Below are 27181 nucleotides of genomic sequence, written 5' to 3' on the forward strand. Positions count from 1 at the left end.
GGATTGGTAGGACACCACAGTCCATTACATTTAGCACATTCTCCTACAAATAAAAGATTCAATGTGGCAACCCTAAACCAGCTGCCACCCATGCTCCTACCCTGAGCTGTACCAGTATCTAACTACTAGAACTCAAATAACAATTATAGGTTCATAAACTATACATATTTATTTTGCTTCCACTCCATTCTGCACCTCCAGCAGGGAAGCAATTGCCCCCATGCAAACAGTCGCTTAAACAGGAAAAATCTGCACAAAGGACTCTTAGCACTTTCCTATTAATTGTTCCATCCCAAGACCCTTGAGCCAAATGGTAGACTTTGTACTATTAACTCTTCCCCCTTAACTCTAACTTCTTAACTCTGTGCAGTCTCGAGAGAAAGCACAAAGGATCTGTTATGCCTTCAGTATACCCAACGAGAATTCCCTGACGCCTAAGCAACTTTGTTGTTCGCTTCTCTAAGTACACTTAACGCCTTGGCTAGTGCTAGTGACAAGCCTTTTACCCTACAGCAGCTGTCTTCTAAACTTATGGAAGATTTTCCCCATCTTTCTTTCTGCTGCATCAGATTGCATGACATTTTTTATCTTGAAGAGTTTTTTCTCTCTTTTTCAAAGTAGACACCAAATTCCTCACACCCCTCTCTGTACAAACCTTCTTCAAATAGGCCAGACAATTTGATTAAGTTCCTATGATAACAAGAAAAAAAAACACTTCTTTCTAATGGCTTGTAAGGAAATGTGATTCTCCTACAGCCCTCCACTCACTTCTTAGGAGCAAATGGTATGATTAGAATGAAAGGGCGATGGTGAAGGGTAATTAATAAGTTTGTAACTAAAATATCTTTTTCAATGCTATTTGGAAGCTTTATCAACAAATCTTAAAATCTGCATGCTTGCCTGTACAACCATATTTATTCTGTTAAAGCCAAAGGCATATTTGAATGTTTTGAAATCAAAAGCATTTTTTAAATGAGGTTTTTCTCAGACTTACACACACACACAACCACCCCCATCTTAGAGCAGATTTGGTTAAGTACATTAGTACACAAAAAGCTATTTCCTTCTTAGCTTAGTTAAGCAACTTAAAGTACTGTACTTCCAGTAACATGATTGTGAAGATAAATCACAGAATAACAGAATTGACTAGGTTGGAAAAGACCTTCAAGATCATCAAGTCCAACTGCTACCCCAGGACTGCCAAGGCCACCACTAAACCATGTCACTGAGGGCCTCATCTACATTGTTTTTGACCACTTCCAGGGACGGTGATTTCACCATTTCCCTTGGCAGCCTGTTCTATGCTTGACAACCCCTTTGGCGAAGAATTTTTTTCTGCTATCCAGTCTAATTCTCCCCGGCACAGCTTAAGGCCCTTATCTCTTGTCCTATCACTTGTTACCTGGGAGAGGAGATCAGTCACCTCTTTTCTTCATCCTCCTTTCAGGTAGTTGTAGAGAGGGATAAGTTCCCCCTGAGCTTTCTCTTCTCCAGCCTAAACCACCTCAGCCATTTCTCGTAAGACACATGCTGTTCTGAGTGCTTTATTTGCTTTAAATTCATGGTATGCCTTTATAAATTAAACTCTGCAGCCTTGGAATTCTCTACAACATACAGTATTTTTCAAAACCTCAAAAAAATAAAAATCATGACCTGCAGCTATGCAATAAGGAAGAATGGAGATATGACTCGGTATGTTTCATCCTGGTGTTTGAAAGGTTTTACTACCAGACTCATCCCCTTATATCCCAAAAATATGATGCAGTTAATTTTTTCATAATTCATTCTTTTGAAGAACAATTTAAAGATCCTTGAAATAAATTGACAAAATCTTCATATTTCCTTAATTTTGCAGTATTATCCAGATAACGTTGCACATCTGCAGGCAGATACGATATACAAAAGATAAAACACAGGGTCAAATATACTTTTTCATTTAACTTCAACCACCATTTTCCATTGAAGAGCAGAGACTGCCGAGACTGTTTCTAATTAACAAAGTCCAGGTCTGGCACTACTCAACATTTTTATGAATAATGTTGTCAGCTACAACAGCTCTGAGGCGAAATGAGGCATAGCAGAGGATGAGCAATTCAGTGCAAATCTCAATACAATTGCGTGTCAGAAGACAGCAAACCTAACCCTCAGATGCATATAAAGGAATTAGGAAGCAAGAATACAATTTTTCTCCCCAGATAAGGTATTAGCTACACGGATGCAGGATTAACTGAGAGTTCCAATAACTCATTTCTTCTAAAAGACACAAAAAATTTTGAGATAATATCAAGAATTACAATACAGTCTCAAGGTTACATGAAAACTCAGTATTGAAGGTAGAGGAGCTCACTCTGTTTAGCAGATGAAAGGCGATGGCTGAGTAACCTATGACACCTAAAAATTAAAAAAGAAGAATCACCTCAGGCAGAAACTGCAATGTCCTTGGGGCTTTTTATTCAAGCATAGAACAGCTTAAAAAGGAACTTCCACCCAGAATTTTAAATCAAACACATTGAAATCTGAGATTAGATATTTTTACTTTTTTATTTTTTATTAATTTTATTTTTTATTCTATTTTTTAATCAGAGAGTGAAATAATTACTAAAATTAACTGCTAAGGAAACAGAATCTGCCTTTTAATGTCTTCACACCCAGACCAGATGCCTTCTCAGAAGATGGCCACAAGATAAATGCAAACCACAGGGTTCAGCACAGGAGCTAGCAGGAGAGTTATATCCCATTCCAAACCAGAAGGGCTTGTTTACCCTTGAATTCAATAAATTTGTTCATCCAGCCAAGAGCAAATCTGAGCAGTATAACTGTAAATACTCTGAATGTGATTTATCTTCCCCATCATCAAGTCATCTAAAAGTTTGTTGCCCATGCTAAAGAAACCACTAGATCCTCACAGCAGAGGCACTTCCAGAAGTGACCTCTTGTTGCCTAAATACTTGTCCATCCCTTTCCCTCCATTAGGTAAGGAGGGATCCCAAAGGCTACACGCTTAATATCTGGGTGGCAGAAGGTCAACAATTCAAACTTTCATGACAGTATGTTATGCTATTGAAGACAAAAGCACAAATTGGTTACTCAGACGCTGAGAATAAAATCTCAGCCTGGCTTAAGTCAAGGAGAGTTTTGCCTCTGACTTCAGTGACCCTAGGACTTTTGTCCCTATTATGAATTACTTATGTGGCAGTTGCATCTAGTAGTCTTTTAGTCAACGCCTGGGATTCAATTGGGCTGGGTGTTTCTTGGAGTAGCAAGGCAGACAGACCCCTGCTCCAGGGGGCTGGGAGTTTAAAACAAGAACTAGCAGAGAGATCTGTAGGGACATTAGGGAGCAAAGGGAAACAACCAGACAGTATTTGTCAGAACTGAAAGCTAACGTGTTAGACGAAGCATTCATTAAACAGTACCAGCATTACTCAAAAGAAATGCTCTTCAGAGGGTGTTCCCAAAGAAACACTCTACGAAAAGAAACAAAGGGAAGACATGGGACTCCCCATAGAGGTGTACAGAACATCTCTCCCAAATGTGTGAGGTGAATTGATCTTACAAGGTATTACCCATTAAGGCAGAAATATTTCACCATCTGCAATTTGAATTTCTTTTTCAATGACATTTACATTTTTAACATGTAGCGGAGCACAGCTGAACTGAAGTGCTTCATTGCTAAGAAAATTCACAGTAGTTACCTATAGACGAGAGCTCATTTTCTGATGGGCTATCACTGCAGCACAGATTTCCATCTTAACTGCTAGATAAGACATTTTAACTACTCCCCCACCAAAAACCAAAGAAAAATCCAACAAGAGAAACCATCCGATTTCCGCCTTGCTATTGCTTGCCTTAAAGAACTCATTTCTGTAAGAAATCAGAAAGCTAAATACAAAATTTAAAATCGCTGTTTACATATGTAAAAATAGCTAGTGAATGTTTTCTCTTCCAAAATAATCCCATAAATTTATTTGCCACTGAAGTAGTCTCTGAATACAAGCCAAAAAATATTTTGGAAAGTCCAACAGCTGTGCATGATGCAGTTTCCCAGAAATTTACTCCAAACACTCAGAGAGAAAAGCCTAATAATTGGAACAAGAGGAAAGAGACACTAAAGAATAAGAAATTAAGAGGCTAAAGTGACACAGCAGAAAAAAAAAAGGCGGGGGGGGTTGATAACACACATGCATCAGCAAATTATTTGGGTTTAAATCACAGGTAAGAAGTATGTCTTATGTGCTCATTAGAGAGAATTTAAAGGACACATACAAGGCTAACGAGTATGAAAAAGGACATGCTAGATGTCTCTCTTTAGTCAGTGGAAGTGAAGCAAGGTCTAAAAACCTCAAAACTATTGTTTTGCTTCAAGCCCAGTTCTGCTAACAGTCATAGCATGTCTGGTTTTGAGGGCATATTTCTGCATCTATTCAGGGAGAGCTCCTTTAATTCTATCTCCTGAGCCCAAAATCACACACAAACACCCCACCACATTCTTTTTCTTTGAGTTGTTTCAAGTTAAAAATGACAAGTGGAAACTGAGCAGGCAAACTCTCACTTTTAAGAGGCTCAAAAAATTCAGACAATGCAGTAAACAATGACGACATACTAACAAGCCTGAAATTAGAACAACTGCTGTCCAACTGGTGTTTAGCAAAACCTGCTGTAATAGAAATCAAAACAGGATGAGAATTCTGAAGGACTTTTTACAAGGGCATGTAGTGATAGGACAAGGGGTGATGGCTTTAAATTGCCAGAGGGGAGATTTAGGTTAGGTATTAGGAAGAAATTCTTTACTATGATGGTGGTGAGGCACTGAAACAGGTTGCTCAGAGGTTGTGGATGCCCCATTTCTGGAAGCGTTCAAGTTTGTCCAGCATCAGAATACAGAAGCCTCCTCTGCCAGATAAAGGCAGGATAGAGAAGGGAAATAGAGAAGGGAAAACAAAAAGGAAATACTGATCCATCAAAATATCTATCCGTCAAATTGTTTCATACATTAACTGTGGAATGGGCTATGAATGTTCAAATTAATGCACTGTCTGACACAGAAACATCAGTAAATTATCAGCTAACAAAGAGGCAAGTCAGTCTCTCAGCTCTACCACATGTCTGACACTTAGTTAGCTCATGGGATCAAGACTGTAGCCAAAATAAAGGTGCAGTTTTGGGCTGAATACCAAGTCATCTTCTCTTTCACCACCAACTCTCTCCCCCTCAGAAAAGAGGACAAAACCCATGACATTTTAAGATTCTGTGCTTGGAATTCTATGGTAGAGCTACAAGTTCAAAAGAAAAAAAGAAAACTTCTAAATGTCACTCCAAACTATTTGGCGATAGATATGAAAGTCACACCGAGTTCACCACTTCCTACACCCTCAGAAAAAATGATTCCAGAAGCTCAGTTACCATCTCAGTTATATTTCCACGGCCGAGTTACTAAAATTGTAGAACTGAAGAAAAAGCATTAGTGAAGATCTTATTTACCCAAACATAGCCAAGAAGATTCTGATGTCTTCCAGGATGTATCAGCAGAAGCAGCACATTTTATACAGCCAAGACAAAGACAAGCACTGCTCATGACTAGGCAGTTCCCACCACAGAATCATAGAATAGTTAGGGGTGAAAAGGACCTTAAGATCATCAAGGAATATTTCTGACCACATGGAAAGTGATATAAAACCAAATAAATATATATGAATAAAAATGCAAAAAATTCTCCCAAGATAAGCATCAGCTTATGGCCCTAAAGACTTAAAGGGTCGGTTGCCCCTGTACACAAGGGGAAAGCAAAGAAGAGGCAAGAAAGATGAAGAAACAATGCACTTACTACATCAGACAGCATCTGATCAGGAGTTATTATTATGTGAAGCAGGAGAAGGAGAAAAAGAAGAAGACGGGCTGGGCAAAGCGGCACATGCAGTACAACCACTGCTTCATCAATGTCGTGCCTGGCTTCGGCACGAAGAAGGGCCCCAAAGCCAACTCCTGAGCGGTGGCACCAGTAAACAGGCACTGGATTTGGGCCAATTCCCGGCATTTACCAAAGGCCACCTGGTTGGTCAACACCAGAGGATCTGCCAACAGGGCTGGCCCAGCCCAGGCAGAACTTTTACATATTGTAGAGGGGGACAAAGTTCCTGTGGTGCACATGAAGAATTTGCTGGGGAAAACAGTCTGGGTTATTTCTGCTTCAGGTAAAGGCAAACACACTCATGGGACTGCTTTTGCTCAGCATTGGTGCTGCATGGGTCTGATTATCTTTGGCTGTACAATACAAGAGAAAGGCATCCAGTCTCTGAGGGAATCAGCCATTGTAGAGATGATCTATCGCAAGCCAGATGCCAGGAATGCACCCATAGATCCAGATGAAGTTGAATGAACACGACCCATGCGGTGGAAATTTACACGGAATGCACCATCATCATATGCCCACTCATTGGCAGCAATAACCTGGAATGACATAGTACCACCAACAGTGGATGAAATGATTTGTCAACTCTGAGTTCAAAGACAATCTCATCCCTTACATCATTTCAGATGTGGAAAAACTGTCTTGGGAGTTCAAACAATTGAGAGATGATCTATCTGATCTATCCAGCTCTTCACATGTACGAACACACATCTCAGTTATTAACAAAAGGCTTCCTACTGCTCAAGAGAGAAGATATGGGAGGTATATGCCACTGGCCACCCTACGGTTTTACCTGCGGGATCACAGAGAAGACACGAGGAAGTGGGATGGGAAACCTACCTCAGCTCTGGCAGGTGGGTGGGTGGGTGAATTGAAGAGGAGAACAAAGGTCAAGGATGATCAGAGACTTAAGTCTCTGGTGAGCAGGTTCCCAGCTGGAGTGGAAGACTCCACTTAAGAAGACTTAAGCATGGCCCTAAAGACTTCCCAGGCTAGTGACAAGGCATCCCGCCCAGTTAATCCCTACAGATCTGCCACTTACCCAGCTGCAAGCCAAACCTAAGCCCACCACTCTCCTCTTACAGGGAAATGGATCTTTATAGTTACAGTACTAATAAAGCAGCACAACTTTCTTAAAAGCCCCAGCAACCCAGCACTAAGAAGCAGGCAGCTACAAACAACCTCCCCTGCAAGAGAGAGCAAAATTTACGACCCACTGCATCAGTGTAAACCATTTTCACCTCTAATAGGAGCCAATGGTCTGCAGTGCTGCTACCTGCCATTGCAGCACCATTTCAGTAAGTTAAAGTCCAGCACAGGAGCAGAGCACACAGCTGGGAATTAGTCTAACTCATTTCTTTACTGCAGACATGGCAGGATTGTTTATTTACTTGTTTAAACCTCTTTAAAGCATCAAAACCCTCCAGAATAAACATAACAGACCCTGAGCCAAAGCACGCTCACAATCATAGCTCCTGTGCTGTCAGCTGGCTCCTATTGAGCTGGCCCAGCTTCAGGGATACACAGCTGAACCAGTTAGGCTGCCTAAAGCTTTCAAAACAGCTGCTCTTTACTTTGCATAGCACTGGAAATATACAGATCAAAGCAGTAGTTATCATCTCTGGTGTGGAAACTAAGGCAGGGAAATAGTTTCCTGAATATTGATTAGGATAATCCTATAGCTTTCTAAGCAGGATCTACATGGCTTCTCTTCTGTTACCACATTCCTACCCCCTAGACTATTTCCTCTCCCTTATCCTCTGTAGCCTATTTTATTTCTCACCTGATCCTGTTGCTATGCCAAGCCCATGAAAAAAGAAATCCCCTACTTTTCTCTTTTCCAAACAGTATTACTAAAACCCTGTGGTTAAGGGCTATAGACTTTTGCTTTCACAGGGTTGCTCCAGAACTGCATTAAGGAGCAATCGGGCAACCAGTAGCAGGCAGTGAAGAATGAGGAAGGGAATATTAATAGGTAAAGGCAGTAATTCCTTATTCCAGTAAAACAACAGCAGGAATAATGCGTATGACTGCAGGCTTAATTATCCCTGTGCTCTTGTGGTGGGATTTCAGGCAGAGTGAGTATACCTGGTCTATCTGGACTGCTGTAAATTCATTCCTGTAAACCCCAATCGTGCAGAAAAACTGGGTCAGCCTGGTTTTCTTCAAATGCATCAAACCAGCCTCTTACCCTGAGGTGCTCTCTCTAGAAAAAATGCTGTCAAAATTCAATGGCTCTTCAGATACTGCTTCATCCAGAATACAGGGACCCAGCCCTAACAGCACACAAACCACTTCACCTCCAGTAAGGCATTCAGCAATGCAGCAGTCCACCCGATTTCATGTCTGGATGTAGGCATACTCCCCTGATCATCTCATTGCACGTTTGGCACTACAAACTGTCACTTTATGCAATTCTGAATCCATATGAATTTAAAATGAGCTTCTTCATGACTGTGTGTGTGACATATAATAAGACATATAATAAGACTTCAACATCCAGAACTTGTGGGAATGTCTGTGTCATTCATAAATTATGAAAGAGGCTTCTTTAAGGCAGGGTAATTACCACAGGTTTACAGCGCTATGCAGAAATGTAATATTTACATAGAAATGGCTTACTAAAATGTCATTATAAAGCCTACAGTAACTGGTTAGGTTGCTTTGGATAAGAACTTTAGCAGATATTAAGCAACACTGCTTTTTTTGATGCTGACAAAGGCAGTTCAATTTACCAACTGTAAATTGTAACTATTTTTCTGCTGCTCTCTTGTCCTCAGTTGCATACATTATGGAGCATGATTCCCTGCACATCTTATGAAGACTACCATAACAAATAAAATCTTGCAATGCAGTTCACTTTCATTCACAAGTCACTACAAATATTTACAGATAGGAAAAATGGGGGGGGGGGGGAAGGGGGTGTTGATTATGTTATTATGGCCAAAATCAGGAAATTATGACCAAACCAATCTATTGCAGAAGATACAAATCATATTTCAATTTGAAATGAACAATTACTGCAAACTTCCCCTCCATGCTTTCTCAAACTACCTTCTACCTCTGTTACAAAGAAGATAAAAACCAACGTACTCTGAACGACATAGATATGTGGACAAAATTGAGACAGCCTGGGAAATCAAAAAGGTTTCCTTTGGAATTGAAAGGAAATACTGCAATCCACTTTAAATTGTTTTAAGCTTAATTTAGAAATTGTTTCATTTCAGCCAGTTACATATGCAAGCTTAACTTCTACATTACAGCCAAAATTATTGTCATCACAAATATAGCAGTAATTGTCACAAACAGTAAGATTTTTACATCTGGTTGATTCCAGTTCTTGTCAACATTTATAAACTTCTATAAATCACCGTACATCAAGACAGAGAGGAAGGGAGTTGCTGTTTATTTGTTGCTGTTTGCTTTTGAGGGAAGGAGAAACAACTTTCTCCGTTTTTGCTCCCTTTGCTCCTGGCAGTTGTGGTTCACAGACCCCACAGAAGATCTCAGTTTACAGACATGGTAGATACAACTCTGTGCAGCTCAGTGGAGAGGATACAGATTTTACAGGTCTTGCTGTTCCATGAATTTCTATCTACCCTCTTAATGATGTTCGTTCCTGTGGGATCAGAGACCTGCATACCTAGAAGTTTCATATTTAGATTACACGTATTACTGGATAAAGTTAAGAAGAAAAGTAACAAGCCCAGCATACTTCATCAAATATATGGTTAAATAAATCTTTAGCAATGAGATCATACGAACAAGCCCAAATGAATGTGTGCTCATCTAATGCCTATAACCAAGTTCCAGCTGGGATATAGTTCAGGAGGTCTTCCTCAAGTTTTTATAGCTAATTCTGCTGGGGACAATGCAGTGTGCAGCCTTCTCTAGTGAAACACTACTTTTATAGGTCTGATCTCTTGCTTTATTTTCCTGTATTTCATCTTTATGAAAGTAAGGAGGGAATTCAAATGGAGAAGCAAAGATACTCCATGGATTTCACATGTACGCCTAGAATTTTGAAGCCAGTTTTAAGAACTCCTTTATTTAGACTCTGAGAATGGTTTGAGGAGTTAGGGACCTCTGGAGGTGATCTTTTACAAAGGCAGGTAGCAACAGGACAGGGAGGGCAGCTTTAAACTTAAAGAAGGCAGATTTAGATTAGATACTAGGAAGAAATTCTCTACTGTGAGGGTGGTGAGGCTCTGGAACAGCCTGTCCAGAGATGCTGCAGGTGCCCCATCCCTGGCAGTGTTTGAGGCCAGGCTGAACAGGGCTTTGAGCACCCTGGTCTAGTGGAAGGTGTCCCTGCCCATGGCAGGGGGTTGGAACGAGATGATATTTAAGGTCCCTTTCAACCCAAACTGTTCTAGGCTTCTATGATCTAGTCCAGCCCCCTGCTCAAGTACTGCCACTTAGAGCTCTTTGACCAAGACCATACACTTCTTAGCTAAATTAATGTTGCTGTAAAAGGCCTTGCTTCTATAAGCATCTTACAGGAACCTTACCTATTTGAGTCTTTTTGGGGTACAGCGGATCTCTGAAGTGCACATTTTATCCCTGTTTCCTTCTAGAGCCAGGGAGTTTCAGACATAATCTGTAAAATAATCTCTCATGAACTACATAACATAGAAGCTCCTTAGCTTTTTTAACCCCAGTTTGCACAACTGAAAATTAGAATTGCATAGTAGTTTCCTAATAACTCTTTATATAGGTATTAGAGAAAAAGAGAAGCTATACAGTGTTTCTGGTGGTCCCTCTGTTCAATTTATGTTGAACAGATCCTGAAAGATGTACTGCAACATACTAACAGGTGATTAACTTGGGGACTGATGTGCCTACATTTCCTTCTTATGTCAGAGTTAGGAATTTGGTTGATAAACCATTTGTTCACTTGGAGGGAGTTTTAAAATATATTAGCTAATTGTTTCAGCTAACATTTGCAAAAAGGCACAACTTCTAGATTAGCCATGAGGACCAGGTTCTGCTCTCATCTGTTCCTGTGTAAGAAGCTGCCTGGTTTGTAAAAGCTGACACTTGCACTGTGGCCATTCTCATGCTACACTGCACTGGGGCAAAAGGCATCTCACGGCCATCACAGAAGAAAATCACCTTTCTGCAAGTAGATACTAAACCTGAAAATGAGAAAGAAATTAGGCTTTAGACATCAGTAAGATGCATTTCAGCATGGAAAGTGACCAAAGCTTAGTAACACCAATTTAGACCTAACTCCAGGGCATACAAGCAGCAGCAAGTTTTAGCCTTTTTCGTATGGGCTCTTAATGGCTCACCTTTTCTAATAACTTGGAATCTGTTGACTAATTATGACCATAAAGGTATTCTATATTATGACCACAAAGATTGCAAATGTGATTAATCTCTCCTACCAGCTCTGCAAATAAAAAATAATAAAAAAAAAAAAAGACAGCTGGTGTAGCCTTCTTGATTTAAATTTACCAAAAGGCAGCAAGAATGCAAATTTTCCTTTTGAAAAAGTAGTATGCAGATGGGCTTACATCTCATAAGAACAGCAGAAAAGACAAACTACAAACAGCACTGCTGGGGCACTGCTTCTGACTCAGAAGACAGAGCACTGCCCACTGAGTCACCAGCGCTCCAAGCCTCCTGCCAAGTCCTCCCATCAAAACGCCTTATAGTCCTGGGAATGTCATCATGGCATTCATTGTTAGAGTTGTGTCACTTTACACTAGGAAGGACCAAATTCTTTGCTAGCATAATTCTGCTGACTTCATGAGAGGTGCGGCAGCAGAGAATTCAGATCATGATTCACAGTGTGGTCATGGAGCCAAATATTTTTATTTCAAAAAAAAAGATGAAAAAATACTTGCTGTGCCTGGCTCTGCATACCTCATGAGAACAGATAAAAACAACACTCCGTATTAGTAACAGTGCCCTCAATGGTCTTTATAACAACAAACAGGTCACCAGAAGAGGTTTTGGCCATGGACAGATTAAAACCACTAAACTATAGTGTGATTACTATGGTTACCATACTAGAAATATAACAGGGATTGAAAAAAAAAAACCAGACTTTAGAAATTACTGTCCTCCTCATTAGCAAAAATCTGTCAAGGACACTTGCATTCTTGCATTGCTTATTGGTACTCGGAGCCCACTACTCTAAAACCTTGAATTACGATGTGACATTCTCAGTCATACTCATCTTCACCATCATTTCACCATCTGTGAGCTTCCTGAAAAAGTCTTGCATTCATTGAAGGAATAGGATTCTATTAGTAGCAAAAAAATTAGAGAAATAAAGTACCTTTTGGATACCTAACTAATCTTTGGTGGTGTTAATGCCTTTTTTGGCAGAGTTCTGACAAAGGCCACAAAGAAGGTTGTAGAAGAGGTCTCTGAAGGCCTCTACAGTTCAGCTTCCCTTACGTATGGGGAAGAAGATGGATGGAAAGATCCTTCAGACCTTGACAAACCATGCTGACAGGAAGATGCATGTTACATTGTTCCTTACATTGTACTACCGTCACTCACTATGTGTCCCTCCTGCAAAGGGGATGAAGAACAGCTGCTGAAGGACTGTGACATGCCAAAGCAACCAAACACTTTATCCTGCCTTTAGACCTCAGCTGGCACACAGGTAGAGGCAGGATTCAGAGTCATCATCATCTCAGAACCAACATCTGGAAACAAAAGCCTAGCTGTTGCAGCTGCAGCAGCTGGACCACTATGACAGCAGTGCATTGGCAGTGCAGAAGAGAGCTAATTCCGCGTGCTCCACAAGTGAATCAGGTGCAGAGCAACAGGGGATCAGTGGTTTGCTTTGCATGAGTTTGACTTTTTTCCCCTTATTAAAAATAGTGACAGTTGAAACCCACTCTTAGTGAGAAGGGTCTTTAATCAAACAAGGGTCCATTGCAAAAAAGTTCGATGCTGCAACAAAAGTTGCACAAACCAGTGAGCCATCCAGTGATTTAGTTTTGGGAATTTCCATCACTGCCTACATAAACAAAGCTAAAGTTTTGTGACAGCTGCTTGTGTTTAGATTATTTCTTTCAGGATCTCAAAGTTCAAAACCACATTCTAGAGAAGCAACGGGCAGAAGGAAATTATTTCTAACAGCCCATCCACAGAAGAGGCCCCATTATTATTATTAATTACTCATATTGCCATAGAACTTAATTGAATAGAGACTCAATGTGTTCATTCAATAAAAACAGGACGGCAAGGGCTGGCCTTGCCCTGCAGAACTTGCCCTCTCCAAACTCCCTGTCCAAGCTCCATATTAACCATTGCCACCTTTGCAAGAAGCCTGATTGAGTGCTCAACACCCCTGTGAGATTTCAGACAGCCCAAGTTCCCAAAGAACTGCAAAAGTCACACCTCACAAATTTAAATGAAGATTTCCACATATTCTCACTATAAAGGCATCCCGCATGCTGGAGCTGAGTACAGTAAAGTGTGTCATTTAACTTTTCCCCATGCAGCAACAGGAACAAGGGGTACTTTGTGGGGTGAGGCTACCCAGAGGCAACAGGCAACGAGAAGCGAGATGCATTCTTTGCATGGAGAGGCGGCTGGAATTCAGTCTACCCCCTCAACGACCGACCAGATATGGAGACAGAGCAAAGAGAAATAAAGCATTTCAACCAGCTGTAGGGATTAGTAAATGTGGATGTGAAAATCTCAGTAATGGCAGAGAAGAGTCATGGTTGGGAAACGGATAAGTGAGAAGGAGGAGGAAGACTGGAATGGCAGCTTCCAGAGGGGGAGAGGGCCAAGCAGAAAGAGCAGCTGAGGGTGAGAGATGGCAGTGTGCTCTGAGATCCCAGGTACTTTCCATGTGTTCTGGGATCACCAAAGTGTGTGGGATAGGGATCACAAAAGGATGGCAGGTTGAAGGGGGCAGCTGCACAGCAGTCAGGATGAAGGTGAAGAGAAATTGATGGTCTCTAATGACAAGGGCTTTGCCACTGACATGATGCCAAATAATGAATTAAGAAACAAGAGGTTTCTGTAAGTTTTCATCCTCATTTTTCCTCAAGTTTTGACTGTGTTAACAATAGAAAACCTACCAGCAACATCATTCCTAAACGGCCTTCCCAGTCACACTGGCATCAGTGGGAGATACTGCCAGTGCATATACTGGTCACTGACTCCAGGGCAGTTGATTGCTTTGGCTTTCTGGTTGACCAGCTTGGAAGGATCTTTGGAAGATAAATGACTGGACTAGACTGGAGAAAAATCTGTTTTCTTTGTGATTTAACTACAAATTTCCTGTGAAATTATGGCTGAACAGCCAATCTCTCCACAGCTTCTGCACCTCTATTACTCATATGTAAATTTCCCTTATTATTCCTTAACATCAAATCCCTGGCAAGTTTGTCTATTTCCACTGTAAAATAGAAGATTAGAAATCTTCTATTTATGTGCCTGAAACTCATTGTGCCAGGCATCACAGAATCCCCAGGTGCTACTGTCATGCAATAAATAACAATTTATCCCACCCTGCTATCTCTAGTAGGCAAAACAGCAGCTCATGAAACAAGCAGCATTTCGATTTTTCAGACTGTTTCTGCCTTAACTGAGTGCAGTCTGTTCTTTCACAGTGTAACAAAGAACTAGGCCTGTTTATTAATGAAATTACTTTTTAATAACTACAAATTGTTTTATGCTGCTGCTCTCATTACTCCTATATACAGGTGATACCTGTCGGACACATGCCAGCAGTGGTTACTCTAGTGAATTTTATTTCACCGGAGGCTCTTCCCTCTAAAGACCCCAACCAATGTCAATGACTGTTGAGGCTGGATGCAGTACCCATCCCTCTGGCAGCAGCAAAGGTCATGCTGACTCACTCCCTCTGGCTTTTCCCGCGCATCCATACAGTGCCATTGTTCTGGTAAGTGCTTGACTATTCATAATGCTGTCACTTGCAAAGCTACAATTCCTTTCTCCACAGACAGCAAAAAGCATTGAAATTCCAGCTCCTAAAAATATTGCTTATCAGATTTTGGACTCCTTTTCAAGCAGTAGATTGCTTTCTGCTAAAAAAATAAGTGATAAAAGACTTGAAATAGAGGCCTCTCACTCTTAACCAGATTGCTTCCCTAAAGAAACAGCTGAGCTGAGGAACCTGACAGGAGAAGAGTCTCTGCCACAGGGTTTTGGAGCAGAATTCAGCATCCCCTTTTCCAGACCCACTTCTTCAGGGTGGAATAATCAACAAGCAGATCCGTAGGCAACAGCAAGTAAACAGCAACTCTGAGTACCCAGATCAGTGTCAGCTGTTGATGCCTAACTCAAGTTCTCACGGGTAAAGAAACCAGAAGCCACATTTCAAGAAGAATCTTACAAACAAGAGATCTTCACAGAATAAAACATGTGCACAGTATGGTCTTTAACTGCAACTCTTCATGTTATACTCAGGGAAAGAGTTAGTTATACCCAGAGAAGGCTTATATGCTCATTTTAGATTTGTCTTCTCATCAGTCTAATGTGCTACAAAAGCAAATTCAACAGCCATAAGACATAGGCATGACTCCAAATGTCTCTAATGTCAGCTCAAGGAGCACTGAGCAAAGTACTTTTCAACCACCAAGCGCTAAAGCTATATTTAAGGTGTCATGCATTTTTACTCTTGAACAAATATCTCTCCACAAGCAAGAAGGCAGAAAACACTTGAAATCACAAATCATGTAACAGCATTAAATAGATTACAGTAAAATTATTTAAAGCCAGAAGCCTAAATGTGTATCCCAAAATCTACATATAGTCACCCAGACAAGTGTGATCTGTAACGTCAAAGTTTGTGCACAAAATCAAGTCATCTCGGTTTCAATACAAGGTTGCTCAGCCTGCTTAATAAAGCAAACCCAATGTTTTCCATGATAACTAAAATACAGACTTTAGGGTCCAAATATCATTTTAATATGGATTACATTTTAGGAATAATAAACATCTAAGCATACATAGTGTCACTGTAACTTAACATACAGCATATATGGAAAAAATGTTATCACTCAACTACGTTGTTTCTGATTTGCTACTATTTTTATACAGCTGAGCTTACAGCATCTTAAGTGAAAGTCTTGTTATTATCAGATGGCAATCATCAGCCCTTAGCTGGCAGAAAAAATAACAACTTACCTAATACCCAAGAAATGGAATTACCTAATGCACTCCTAACAGATGTTATGTGCCTCCATCTCCCATAGTGGTATACATAGACAATTATATTCCATCTAACTACTGTTTCTCTTATATATAGCTATATATCATACACTTTCTTTTACAGAGGAATCCTTGTTACCATATCCTTACATTTTACTTAAAAATTTGTCACCAAGGACCCAGATTTATGACTGAGATTTTATGGATTAGTAACTGATCTAGTGCACATTTTTAGCTCACTGCAGATGGAAGATACATGTCAGCTGAAAACTCTTTCCTCCAGGTTTCTGCTGGGTTTTATGTTTGTTGTTCTGGTTTTGTTGGGTTTTTTTACCTTGCCCTTACATATTTGGGGCTAGCCAAATGCATGCACATGATCAGTTACTGAAACTCAGCAGAGTTATAAAAATTCATCAGCCTGCAAGAATAAGCTCTTGTTTGAGATCCAGTAATTACAGTTATGCCAGTTCTCCATTTTTTGGTGGGAAGAAATCTGAATTTTCTATTTATAACAGATTTTATCACTTACATCTTGATGACAGTGCTGTTTGCCAGCAGGTGATGGGCACAGACTCAACAATTAAATCATTGCTCTGCTTTATCTTTTACTTACCCATGTAGCCAGGACTTCAACACCGGTCTTCAGGTCATACCTGCTATAATGATCCTGAGAAATGGCACTCTTCACATGAAGTACTTAAATGAAACCTTTCCTAACTGTTTGTAGGTGAGAATCACATGCAGTTATCACAGAAAGAAAGGAATGAATGTAACATTCCTCTCAAGTAAACTTGGATGAACTCTGCATGTTTGCCATTGCTGTGCAAACACCTGGAATTATCCAGACCAATGCAACCTTCTAATGCTTTGTAAAAACTCTGTGAGGAATTCAGGGTATGAGAAAAACTCCTACCCACATTAAAAAAAAAAAAAGACCAAACCAATTTGTCTTTATTAATATTATGAAATGTACAAGTTACAAACTATTAAGAGCACATCTTTAATAAGAGGAAGCAGATTCAAGTTGGGCAACAGTTGTATCCTGGACTAGCCATCGAATTGAGAACCAGAGGTTATGCCTACACAGATGGTTTAACCCAGTTGTGAACTCTCCATGTTCCCCCATACCAAATGCTCTAGTTCTCTTAGGACTCAAATCCCAAAAAAGTTAAGAGCTCTGTCTTGCTGACAATACGGGGCCAGGATTCAGTGCACTTTGGCATCCTGCATCCTGCCATGTGGATCTGAGTAGACAAGATTCCAGTCCTAAGCAAGATTAAATCCAAATCATGCTGTGTTCACGTTTGGCCAACAGCCAAGCTTTTATAAATGAATTATTTCACCAAGCCACCTGTTCCCTCTGCCTGACCCGAATTCTTACTGTTATCCTTAGAGGCTCACTGATCCTCTTCTTTCTTCCTATCTGAGCTTTACAAAGACGGACAAGGAGCTGGTTATCCTCCTTTAAGTATCCAAAACAGAAGTCAAAATTGCAGCTGTTAACAACTTCTGGCTTCCCTCCATGGATGTAGCCATCAGTCAGCAATGACAAGCAGCAGTTCACAGTTTATTTGCAGTACACCAACTTTAAAATCCATTCGGAGTAACTAGGGGTACCAAGGAAAGGCTGTTTGTTGTGGATAAACTTCCCAGAGTGCATGCCTAACTTGTGACATTGTCCCTGCTATGCCATGCATTGTCCTCCTAGCCATGCATCTCCTATGCACTCCAAGAGACCACAAAACTAAACAAACACAGATGAAAAAACAACAGCAAGGAAAAATAAAGTTTATATAATTGATTTGAAATGTCCCCAAAATTGATTGACTGAAGTGAATGGTAACCAACTGGTAACTGAGGACATTGTTTATGCTTCTTGGTTAAGAATAGTACTGCATATGTTACTACTAGCACCTGGAAAACTAGTTGCTGTGTAGATGGCTTTAACACATCTGTACAGTGTAGAGGCAAATGAGGTGTGATTCAGGGGAGCGAGAGCAATGGATAAAGTATAGCAGGACTGTAACTGGCAATGGGCCACACTCCTGGCATTGATCATAATGGCTCAGTGCATTATCTAACCTCACTTTTTCTATCTGGGGTTGAAAAAATAAACAATCCCAGAAACTATACAATAAAAATAATTTTTAAAATGTTGATTTTTTTACAAAGCCTTATGAAAAGGTATCTTCTTCCTGCGCACATACACAGCCAACCCAAATGTTAAAGCTGCTTTGAAAGGGATCTTTTCAAGGATTATTTTAAAGGTGAGGCTGCTACAAAGCAGAGTTGACAAATCCTCTGCTCTTTCATTTTCAGCCTATGCTAAAACAACATTTCTAAGTATTTTTAGGATTTCCTCATGTCATTGCAATATATGAGCAATATATGAGCACGGTAAGGAAGCACAGTCTGCCACAAATGGCTAGATTTCTTACATTCACACAATGGCAAAACCAGTCTTTAATATAAAAAATTCGGCTCCATGTCTTACAGAGCAGCAAATCAACACTAAGATGTAGGGCAAAGACTGAAAAAAAAAAGACGACTTAAAAGTATATAAATCACAGACAGGAGTCGAATGCTGTGCAAGAATGAGAGGCAGAAAATGATGGGCTGCAGACAGAGAAGGAACCACAAGAGAGATGCAAAAAATGGGAGTCGACCAATTTCAGTCTTGGTGAAAGCCTTTGGGTGTTAATAGTTTTCACAGGTCTGTCCCAAAGATTTAGGACAGTGGCCTGCTTTTCTTTTAGCTATTAATTAAATTTTGATAGTGAAAGAAATTGAGAAAACACAAATATTATAATCCCAAAACTATTTTTAATGTTACCCTCTGCAGAGAAGTAGAGTCCCCTTTGAAACACTAATCTGCCATCTATCTTAATTTCTACCTGCTTGCTTCATCTTTAGGCACCTACCCTTGCTGAGATGCAGTTTTCACCTTCTAACTAGCTCTAACTACTTCCATCTGTAGCTGGTCTGTACTCATGGAACGCTTTCACAGTATAGTATGAAAAATTGGTGGTTTCTCCTCATGATCATCTGCTGTTAGTGACACAAGTGAGTAAAGTGACAAAGTGCACATTCATGTCTCTACATGCCATATCAATTCCTCCAAATCAGGAAAATAGCTTTTCCCATAAATAGAGTGTTGCTGAGTTCACAAGGAAATGAGGAAAGAAGAGGGCTATGAAAGTCATGCCACAAACGTAAGACAGTTCAGCAGAAATGAATGCATGCTTTTCAGTCTCTGCCATTATAAATTAAAATCATCCCAATGAAAAAAAATGTACAGTACAGAATTGTATTGAATTAAACTTTACCCCCTCAGGTATCAGACAAATACAGAAGGGAAACCCATAGCAAAGGCAACTGTGCAGCAAAGCCCTTCAATGTAGCGGAGCCATGAGGGATGCAGGACCAAGTGACGAATCACATTTTATTCCCATTGTCCATATGCTAAATGCAACACCAATGCAAAAACAGTGGAGCAAATGAGGTGCTGAAGAACGAACATACTTGAGCTCATTTCAAAAACTGAAAGGTTGTTCAAAAAGAAAGCTCTTTTTCTAGAAACCTTCAATACAGCCAGAAAAACTATGATCTTGCATGTATTTTCCTCCGATTCCATAAGGTATACAAAAGTTGCCCAGGTGCAAATTTACACTGTGCATCTGACTTTGAGAATGCGCCTCATTATACCATGATGAATGTTCACAAATTACTGGTTTATGCCAGATTTTATTTTCTCCACCATTGTTTTGCCCCTAGTTGCAGTTTCAATAAAGCCAGGTGTTCGATCTGATTGCTGTTGTGCATACAGACTGCATGCACACCCCTAAAAAAGAAAATCCACAATGCAGTACAGAAGGAATGGAAAAACATTTCACCTAAAGGAAGGTGAAGAGATGATAGCAAAGCATTTTTTAATCCATTCCAAAAGGCCTAACTCCAAACAGATGTGGACCTTTAGATTAAATCCTCTTCAGTGAACCTTAATTTTACATTCTCGACTCTTAGACAGGAAATAGCTCACAGTAATAATGCCTGTCTCACACATTAACACCTCAATCAGTTATTTTAGATTAGTACTAATCCAGTATTTTCTAGAAAGCCTATGGAAAAATAACTTTTTCATGACATAAAATCCAGTTGCAACTTCCAGTTAGCTTTGAGGAGTTCAACCCAGATGACTGATTCAATCAGAATCCCTCAGATTAGAGAGGGATTTCTTAGATGAAAGAGTGAAATAAGGAAATAATTTATCTATTAGGAGAAAACAAATTGAACTTTATTTAGGTTTATTTTAGGAGTACATGAGCACTCAGTGTTTAAAGCTGACTATCATTGTTCTAGGGTTGGCTGCTGTAGGAGGACTAAAATCACATGTTTATCTGTACTGGCTCATAAGGATACAATGCAATTACTGGAAGGTTCATCTACATAGTTCTTTGCATGCTGCCAAAGCTCCAACAATAGCTCTAATTTCCCTTAAGATGATTTCAGCTGCTTATGTTTTCTGTAGGCTAATGCACAGGATTCATTTCCTCTTAGAGGAAGCAATCCTGCTGTAATTTGATGAGCATCTCTTAACATTGGTACTTGTTTAAGCAGCTCATCCCATCCCCCTTTTTCCTCAGCATCCATTCCTAACTTCATGTTGACTTTTTGGCAATACAGGTACATGTGGTTACACGATCTGGTTCAATCTGGGTTACAGATAGCATACACCCCCTCCTCAGGTATTTTTAACTAAGGTCATTTTTCTACCCTGGTGTGACAGTATGAACAGTTGCACAGCTGAGAGCCAGAACAGGGGCAGAACGACAAAGGGAGATGCAGAATTGTCTTGCTGAGAGATGAGCATATCAAACTATACCCTTAGTCAGGTCAACGCAGGCTTAATGACAAGGATGAAAAAATGAAATTCAAGCATGAAGTGATGCTATGGCTCAGCTAATGGTCACTGTTTCCAGGCAGCATGCTGTTACGCATTGGGTAACTCACAGCAAGCTGCTACTGGAATTTCACTAGGCACAGTGGGCACTCTCAGAGACCTTGCATTGTTCAAGTCCCTTGCTGTCTTCCTCCTTTCTTCCCTAGTCCAAACTCCTACCCACAGCAGAGTCAGCTCTGAGCTCAGACCACTTCCTTAGGGCTGTATCCAGCTGAGGCCTGAAAAGCCCCATGGAAGGAGACTGCACAGCCTCTCTGGGAACCTGTGGCACTGCTTGGGCTCAGGGGGAAACAGGTCTACCTGAAATCCAGTCTAGTTTCAATTTATGTCAGTTGTCTCTCATCTTACCACCATTCACCACTGTGAAGAGCCTGTCTCAATAACCTCCTTATATGTACGAGCAGGCTGCTGCTTGGTCCCCCATAGCTTTTTTTTTCCTAGGCTGAACAAGCTCAGCCCCATTAGCCTCTCGTCACAGCACTGGTGCTTCAGCTCTTGACCATTTTGGTGGCCCTTTGCTGAACTCGGTACAGTTTATTTGTGTATTTCTTGCATTAGGGAAGCCCAAAACTGGATGCTGTTTTCTAGATGGAGTCTAACAAGTATCAATTTGAAAGTTATAATAATTTCTATCAACCTACAAGCTTTGCTTCTGCTAAAAACAGGACGCTGTTAGCCTTCTCAATGTCAGGGCACACTGCTGGCCCACGCTCAGCTTGCTATCCCCCCAGGATTCCCAGATCCATTGCCATAGACCTGATCCCCAGTCAGCCAGTCCCCAGCCTGTAATAACTGAATGAAAACTTTGCAAGCTGCTGCTTGCTTTTGCCAAGGCATTCCTTGTAAGAGCACTCCCCAAAATAAACTTCTCTTCCATTAGAAGTGTATAACTTAGAGACGGAGGTAGTGTTGGATGGGCTCTGGAGGAGACAATGCTGCAAAGAGCAGCTGAGTACTGTCCCTCCAGGTCTTCAGCTCACTCACCCTTGCCCTTTTGTCATCTTTGAGCTAGGTACTAGGCAGCAGGGCCTTTCTGAGTGACACAACATGAACAGACACCACGGACGAACTGTTGAGATCAGGTCAATCTGAAAATGTTCAGCCTCATCTGGCACAAGCCCACAGACGCTGTCACTGGAAGGGGCTGCAAAGATAAACTGAGATGGCATCAGTTCACAGCTCCCAAGTTATATATTTGGGACACATTCAGCTTTGGTGAGAATTCAGAACATCTCATTGGGATTCATGAGCTTCTCTAAGCATCCTGTGCTGCAGACAGGTGTGTAGAGCAATTCCCATTTTACAAGGCTGTACTGGGATAGGGAGTCTCCCCCTCTTCTGTCCTTTTTGCATCCAGAGAAGTTCTGCTAACTGTATATGTCAAAGATGGGAGAGGCAGATGTGACTCCAGTAGCAGATGTGCAAGAGGCTTTGGAGAACAGTGGGGAACCTTGGGGGGTAGCAACATGGCAGAAGAGTGGGGAGATGGAGCTTGAGTCACCTTGTGCTAAAGTAGTGCAGGGAAGAGCAGAACATAAAAGAAGCTGTCAGAGAGACCTTCCACTCCATGTCTGTGAAAGCCCTATTAATAAACTAAGTACTTCATAATCATTGATACGACATCTTTGTGAGATAAAGAACACAGGAAATTTTGACCTGCCAAGGACTGGACTGCTCACCAATAGCCTGGCTTCCAACAATTTACCAAAGATAACTGCATTCAAAATAAAGCAAACACCAAATTGCATCTTCAACCTGGAAATCAGATAGACAGCAATTTCAATGTGCATTTCAGCAGATCAGGTTGTCTCCATGGAATGAAATACAGAAAAGCCAAGAAGCCAAGTGGGATATTGCCGATATTAGTCAGTTAGAGAGGGGGTCAAAGACAGGGACTTGAGGATCTATTTGGCTGCTAATGTTCATGGTTTGATTCCAGAAGAGAACTACCTGCTTAGGATTTCCCAGGCCCAAATGTCTGGCGGAGTTGACTACCTAAGCTGCCTTCCATCCCCATTTTATCATGACTGGATGTGACTGATATTTCTCCACTTTAAAAATATTACAGGCTACCAGTGCACAGGAATTAGTCACAGAACAGTTGAGGCTGGAATAGACCTCTTGAGATCATCTTGTCCACCCCCCTGCTAAAGCAGGGACAGCTACAACAGACAGCCCAGGCAAGATCAATATGAAGCCATTTCACACTTCATTAAAAGAATGAAAACAACAAACATTATCCTTACAGCAAATGCAATGTGACCATGTAAGACCAAATACCAAAACCACTGGAAAATGTTTTTCATAAAATATGCTGGTAAATAAACTCCCAACTCGGCAAGACAGTGAAAACAGCCAGCCTTCACTCCCATGAATAGCAGCAATGAGTCTTATTTTCTGCATTCTTATGAACTGCAGGTTAAAAGGCATATCTGCTAAAGTAACTTTCTGAACAAGGGCCCCAAGACTATAGTGTTTTTCCTAACAGCCCAAAATTCCATTACTTTGAGATGTAATTAAACAAAACAAGGACACATCATTTACAGGCTGAAAATAATTTAAAAAAAAAAAAAAAGCATATTCATAAAGCTTTTAACATAACAGTGGTTTTTCTAACACTACAATCTTGCCTAGCATCAGGACCACAAGCACTCCATCTCATAACACTGAGTGCTGTTGAAGTCAACACAACAGTTTACCTTGTCACATTCCTACCATTCAGTTCATTTTTGAAAACATAAGGTGGGTAGCTGATAAATGTATTACGCCTTTCCTGGACAGCTTACATGTGTAATAACTGCTCTAATTTGGAAGAAATAGTCCTTCTTAGGTCACTGATTAGAACTTCAAACTTTTTGTAATGTAAATCAATCTCATGGCCCAAAACATCAAAGTTTTAGGCTAAAGTAGACTTCTGAATACAGCACAAGAAACATCAGAGATTACTAAAACAATTCATATTGTATGGTGGATAGCATATATCCTGTATACAAGTATTAATATTTAATGTAATATATTGCAATTTGCTTTTACTTCAATGTCCTATGATGGCCTTACTTTCTCATTGCACTCTCCAGCAATGGAAATTATTGTATAGCCAAGGCTCGGTATTGCAATCTATATGAAAAAGGCCCCTCTGAAGTTCACTGGAGTTTTGAACTGCCAGGGAGCATGGGAGAAGACTTCAAATCCTCGACTCCTGAGCCATGACTGAGTAGTTAAAGATGGGCAGCTCTGTTTTAACAATAAATATAATGAGCTTCTAACAACAGAACATGAGAATTTAATAATGAAACAGTTAAAAAATGAAGACTTGTCTCAATAGAATTCCACCCCAGTAATTGAATCTGCTCAGAGAAATTCTGCAGGAGTCATAATAGTTCTAAGCATAATCCTGTCCACATCCTTGCACCTACTATTCCTCATGAATGGCTAAACTATTTGTTTCAGCCTAAACCTGAGGTCTAATTTCTATACCTCAGTATGACTTCAGAGAGGCTGCAGATGAAGTGAGGTAAGAGCAGAAGCACAGATCCCCACTGACACACTGGGAGTCTTACTGGCTGCCATTAATCAGTCATGGCATTTTGATGTCTCACCATGCATACCTCGCCCAGGCCGCTGTCCAGCACATCCTCTGCAGGACCTGCTGGAGAAGGTACACAAAGATACTCCTCCATGCATCCTGAACAGAGCCTTCATAAAAAGAAGCTGTCTTTGGACTTCTGCCACTTGGTGTGCTTTCAGACAGAACTCTACAGCCCCAAAAGCTACACCCTCAAGTCTTCACAACACTGTTTGCCCAAACCACCTGAATTCTGCCTTGCTAGTGTTGTCAGAGGCACCATTTGCTTATGTCTCACAGTGAGTCTGATCTGTACTTAGGGAACAGTCCTAATGCAAACAGGTAACAGAGAAGATAGAAGACTACAACAACTGGAAGGGATATGAGCAAATTCTCCTTTGCAGGGCTGCATGTGGAGTAAGAATCAATGTGGTTTCTCCTACAGAGGTTAGAAGCAAGGAAAAAATCTCTTGCAGCTAGGTGGGGGATGGAAACATTCTACCTGCAGCTAAGAAAAGCACTGGAATTGAGAGCCCCAGGCCTGGTCTGGAAACTGGAAAGGCTCCACTCTTGCTTGGCATCAGGCAAGCTACAGGATTCTCTTCTTCCTCTCTTCATGGATATCGTCAGTGTCCATGCTGTGGTTGGCACAGCATGAAGGCACAGCCCCACAGGAGACATTCTGGGGTGCAGACCATGCAATCCCACTGACTTCCACGGGAGGTAAACAGAAAGAGAATTTGTGCCCATCTTTGATTTCAGTTAATCGTGTTGACTAATCCCTCTAGTTTAATAATGTCAACTCAATCCCTTGCCCTATCCCTTCTATCTGTGGCCATTTGCACTCATGTGTCATCCTTGTTTCTGATCTTCAGAAGAAATCAGCTTTTGTACATTTTTAATAATAAATAATAATTTATAATTTATAATAATTTTGCACATTTATAAAACAGCCATTGCACGTTTCCCCTTAATTCTATTCCTTTATTAATGCCAGGTCATTTCAAATAGCACTGCTTTCCTGCCAGTGCAAGTTATGTATCTCTATCCCTCAACCTGTGATTACTGATCTCAAAGTCCCAAGCCTACATAATCGGGGGGGCAGGGGGAAAGGCAGAGATAGAGTTTAAGGAGATCAATAGGGGTTTTTTCTGAAAAACAGCTTTATTCTTCTTATTGAACACAGATTTTTTTTTTTTTTCAACTCTTCTGGACACTGAGCCAAGTCTGTGGCATAACTCATTTACCTGCAAGTAAAACGAAACCTTTATTTTATTAAAAATATTTCTCTAAGTGCATTGGTTAGTATTCTAAAGAATATATTCCTATATAATCTAGGTTTATTAAGTGGCTTCCCTCAGTATGTAGTATGATCATGATTTCTAACTGAACAGAATTTCTGCACTTTATAGATAGGAATGTATTTTTGTAGAACAAAAAGATACCTTTTAAATTTGGGATAATATATGTTCAATACTTAATCTTCTCTGTACAATGTATGCAATTGGTTACATTCGAAGAGAGTATTAAAACACCATAAAATGTAGTGATCTCAAGTTACTTCCCTCAGTGATGAACACAGGAATAGTGATGATTTTTCAGAGTCATGTTTAGTGAAGCTGAAAGGTAAGGTGTAGCACTCACCTACTTTGTACACTGGATGTTACAAAAACACATTTGACAGATAAACCAGAAACGCATGTCCAATCAAATATTTTACCCTTTCAGCATGACGCAGAAGTTTAATTTCCATTGATGGGGGGTGACCTCGGGACTATTGTATGGCTACTTCCCCTACTCTCAATGGCAGCAATTCCCCTCACTGGCAGAATAAAGCAGGTCTATAAATAACTTCAGAATGAATTGTCTCTCTCCTCACACACTGCAGACAAGTGTTTACATACAGCCCGAGTCCTTACATGCTAGGTTTGCTCAGCTCTCATCCTACGTACGGGCTGTTTAATTTCCAATTCCTAAAGAGAAAAGCCTTGGACGGTGCAGGTACGACTGAAGGCCCCCTCCTCTGCTGCAAACCTCGGTCACCAGAAGTTGGGACGGCTCCCTAGGAAATTTCCCAGGGCAGGGGGTTCCAGTCTTGTGTAACCCGTCCTTACGGTCCCTGCTGATCCCCAGCCCGGGAAACCCCTCCTCCCCCAACCCCACGCATCCCGCAGCCTCTCCAGGGCCCGGGCGCCGCTGCTCGCCCACCTTCATGGGGCTGCAGGCACGGACACGCGTGGGGCGCTCTCCGCACCTCCCCGCACTCGGCGGCAAGGCTCGGGGCAGCGGGGAGAGACAAAAGCCCGGGTTCTCTCACCTCCTTCAGCTGTTCCAGCTCCTGCTTCAGGCCGTCATACTCCGCCTCCAGCTCGTCGTACTGCTGCTTGAGGGTGAGCTTCTCCTCCAGCACCACCAGCCCATACTCCGCCGCCTGGATCTTCTCATGGGTCGTTTCGGAGAGCTCCCGGGTCAGCCGCTCGATCTCGCTCTTGTAATGGTCCGCGCCCTGCAGCACCTCCTCCGCAGCCATAGCCCCGCCGGCACTGCCGCGCCGCCGAAGGCAGCCGGGGGGCGGGCGCGGCCGAGGGGCGGC

The 27181-nt window shown here is 41.1% G+C and overlaps 1 protein-coding gene across 9 annotated transcripts in view; it reads right to left on the bottom strand.

The window, feature by feature from the left end:
* BICD1 (BICD cargo adaptor 1) overlaps positions 1–27118 on the bottom strand; it is a gene marked incomplete at both ends in the record, with an annotated part of 163907 nt that extends 136789 nt beyond the window's left edge. For all 9 annotated transcript variants that reach the window (XM_080627474.1, XM_080627478.1, XM_080627476.1 and 6 more), the window contains one exon: positions 26906–27118. In XM_080627474.1, coding sequence (XP_080483600.1) covers positions 26906–27118 — 213 coding nt within the window. The remainder of the gene's footprint in view (positions 1–26905) is intronic.
* Positions 27119–27181: the final 63 nt, after the last annotated feature.

The sequence above is a fragment of the Psittacula echo genome (genome assembly GCF_963264785.1).
Source record: "Psittacula echo genome assembly, chromosome: 1".
Taxonomy (NCBI): Eukaryota; Metazoa; Chordata; class Aves; order Psittaciformes; family Psittacidae; genus Psittacula; species Psittacula echo.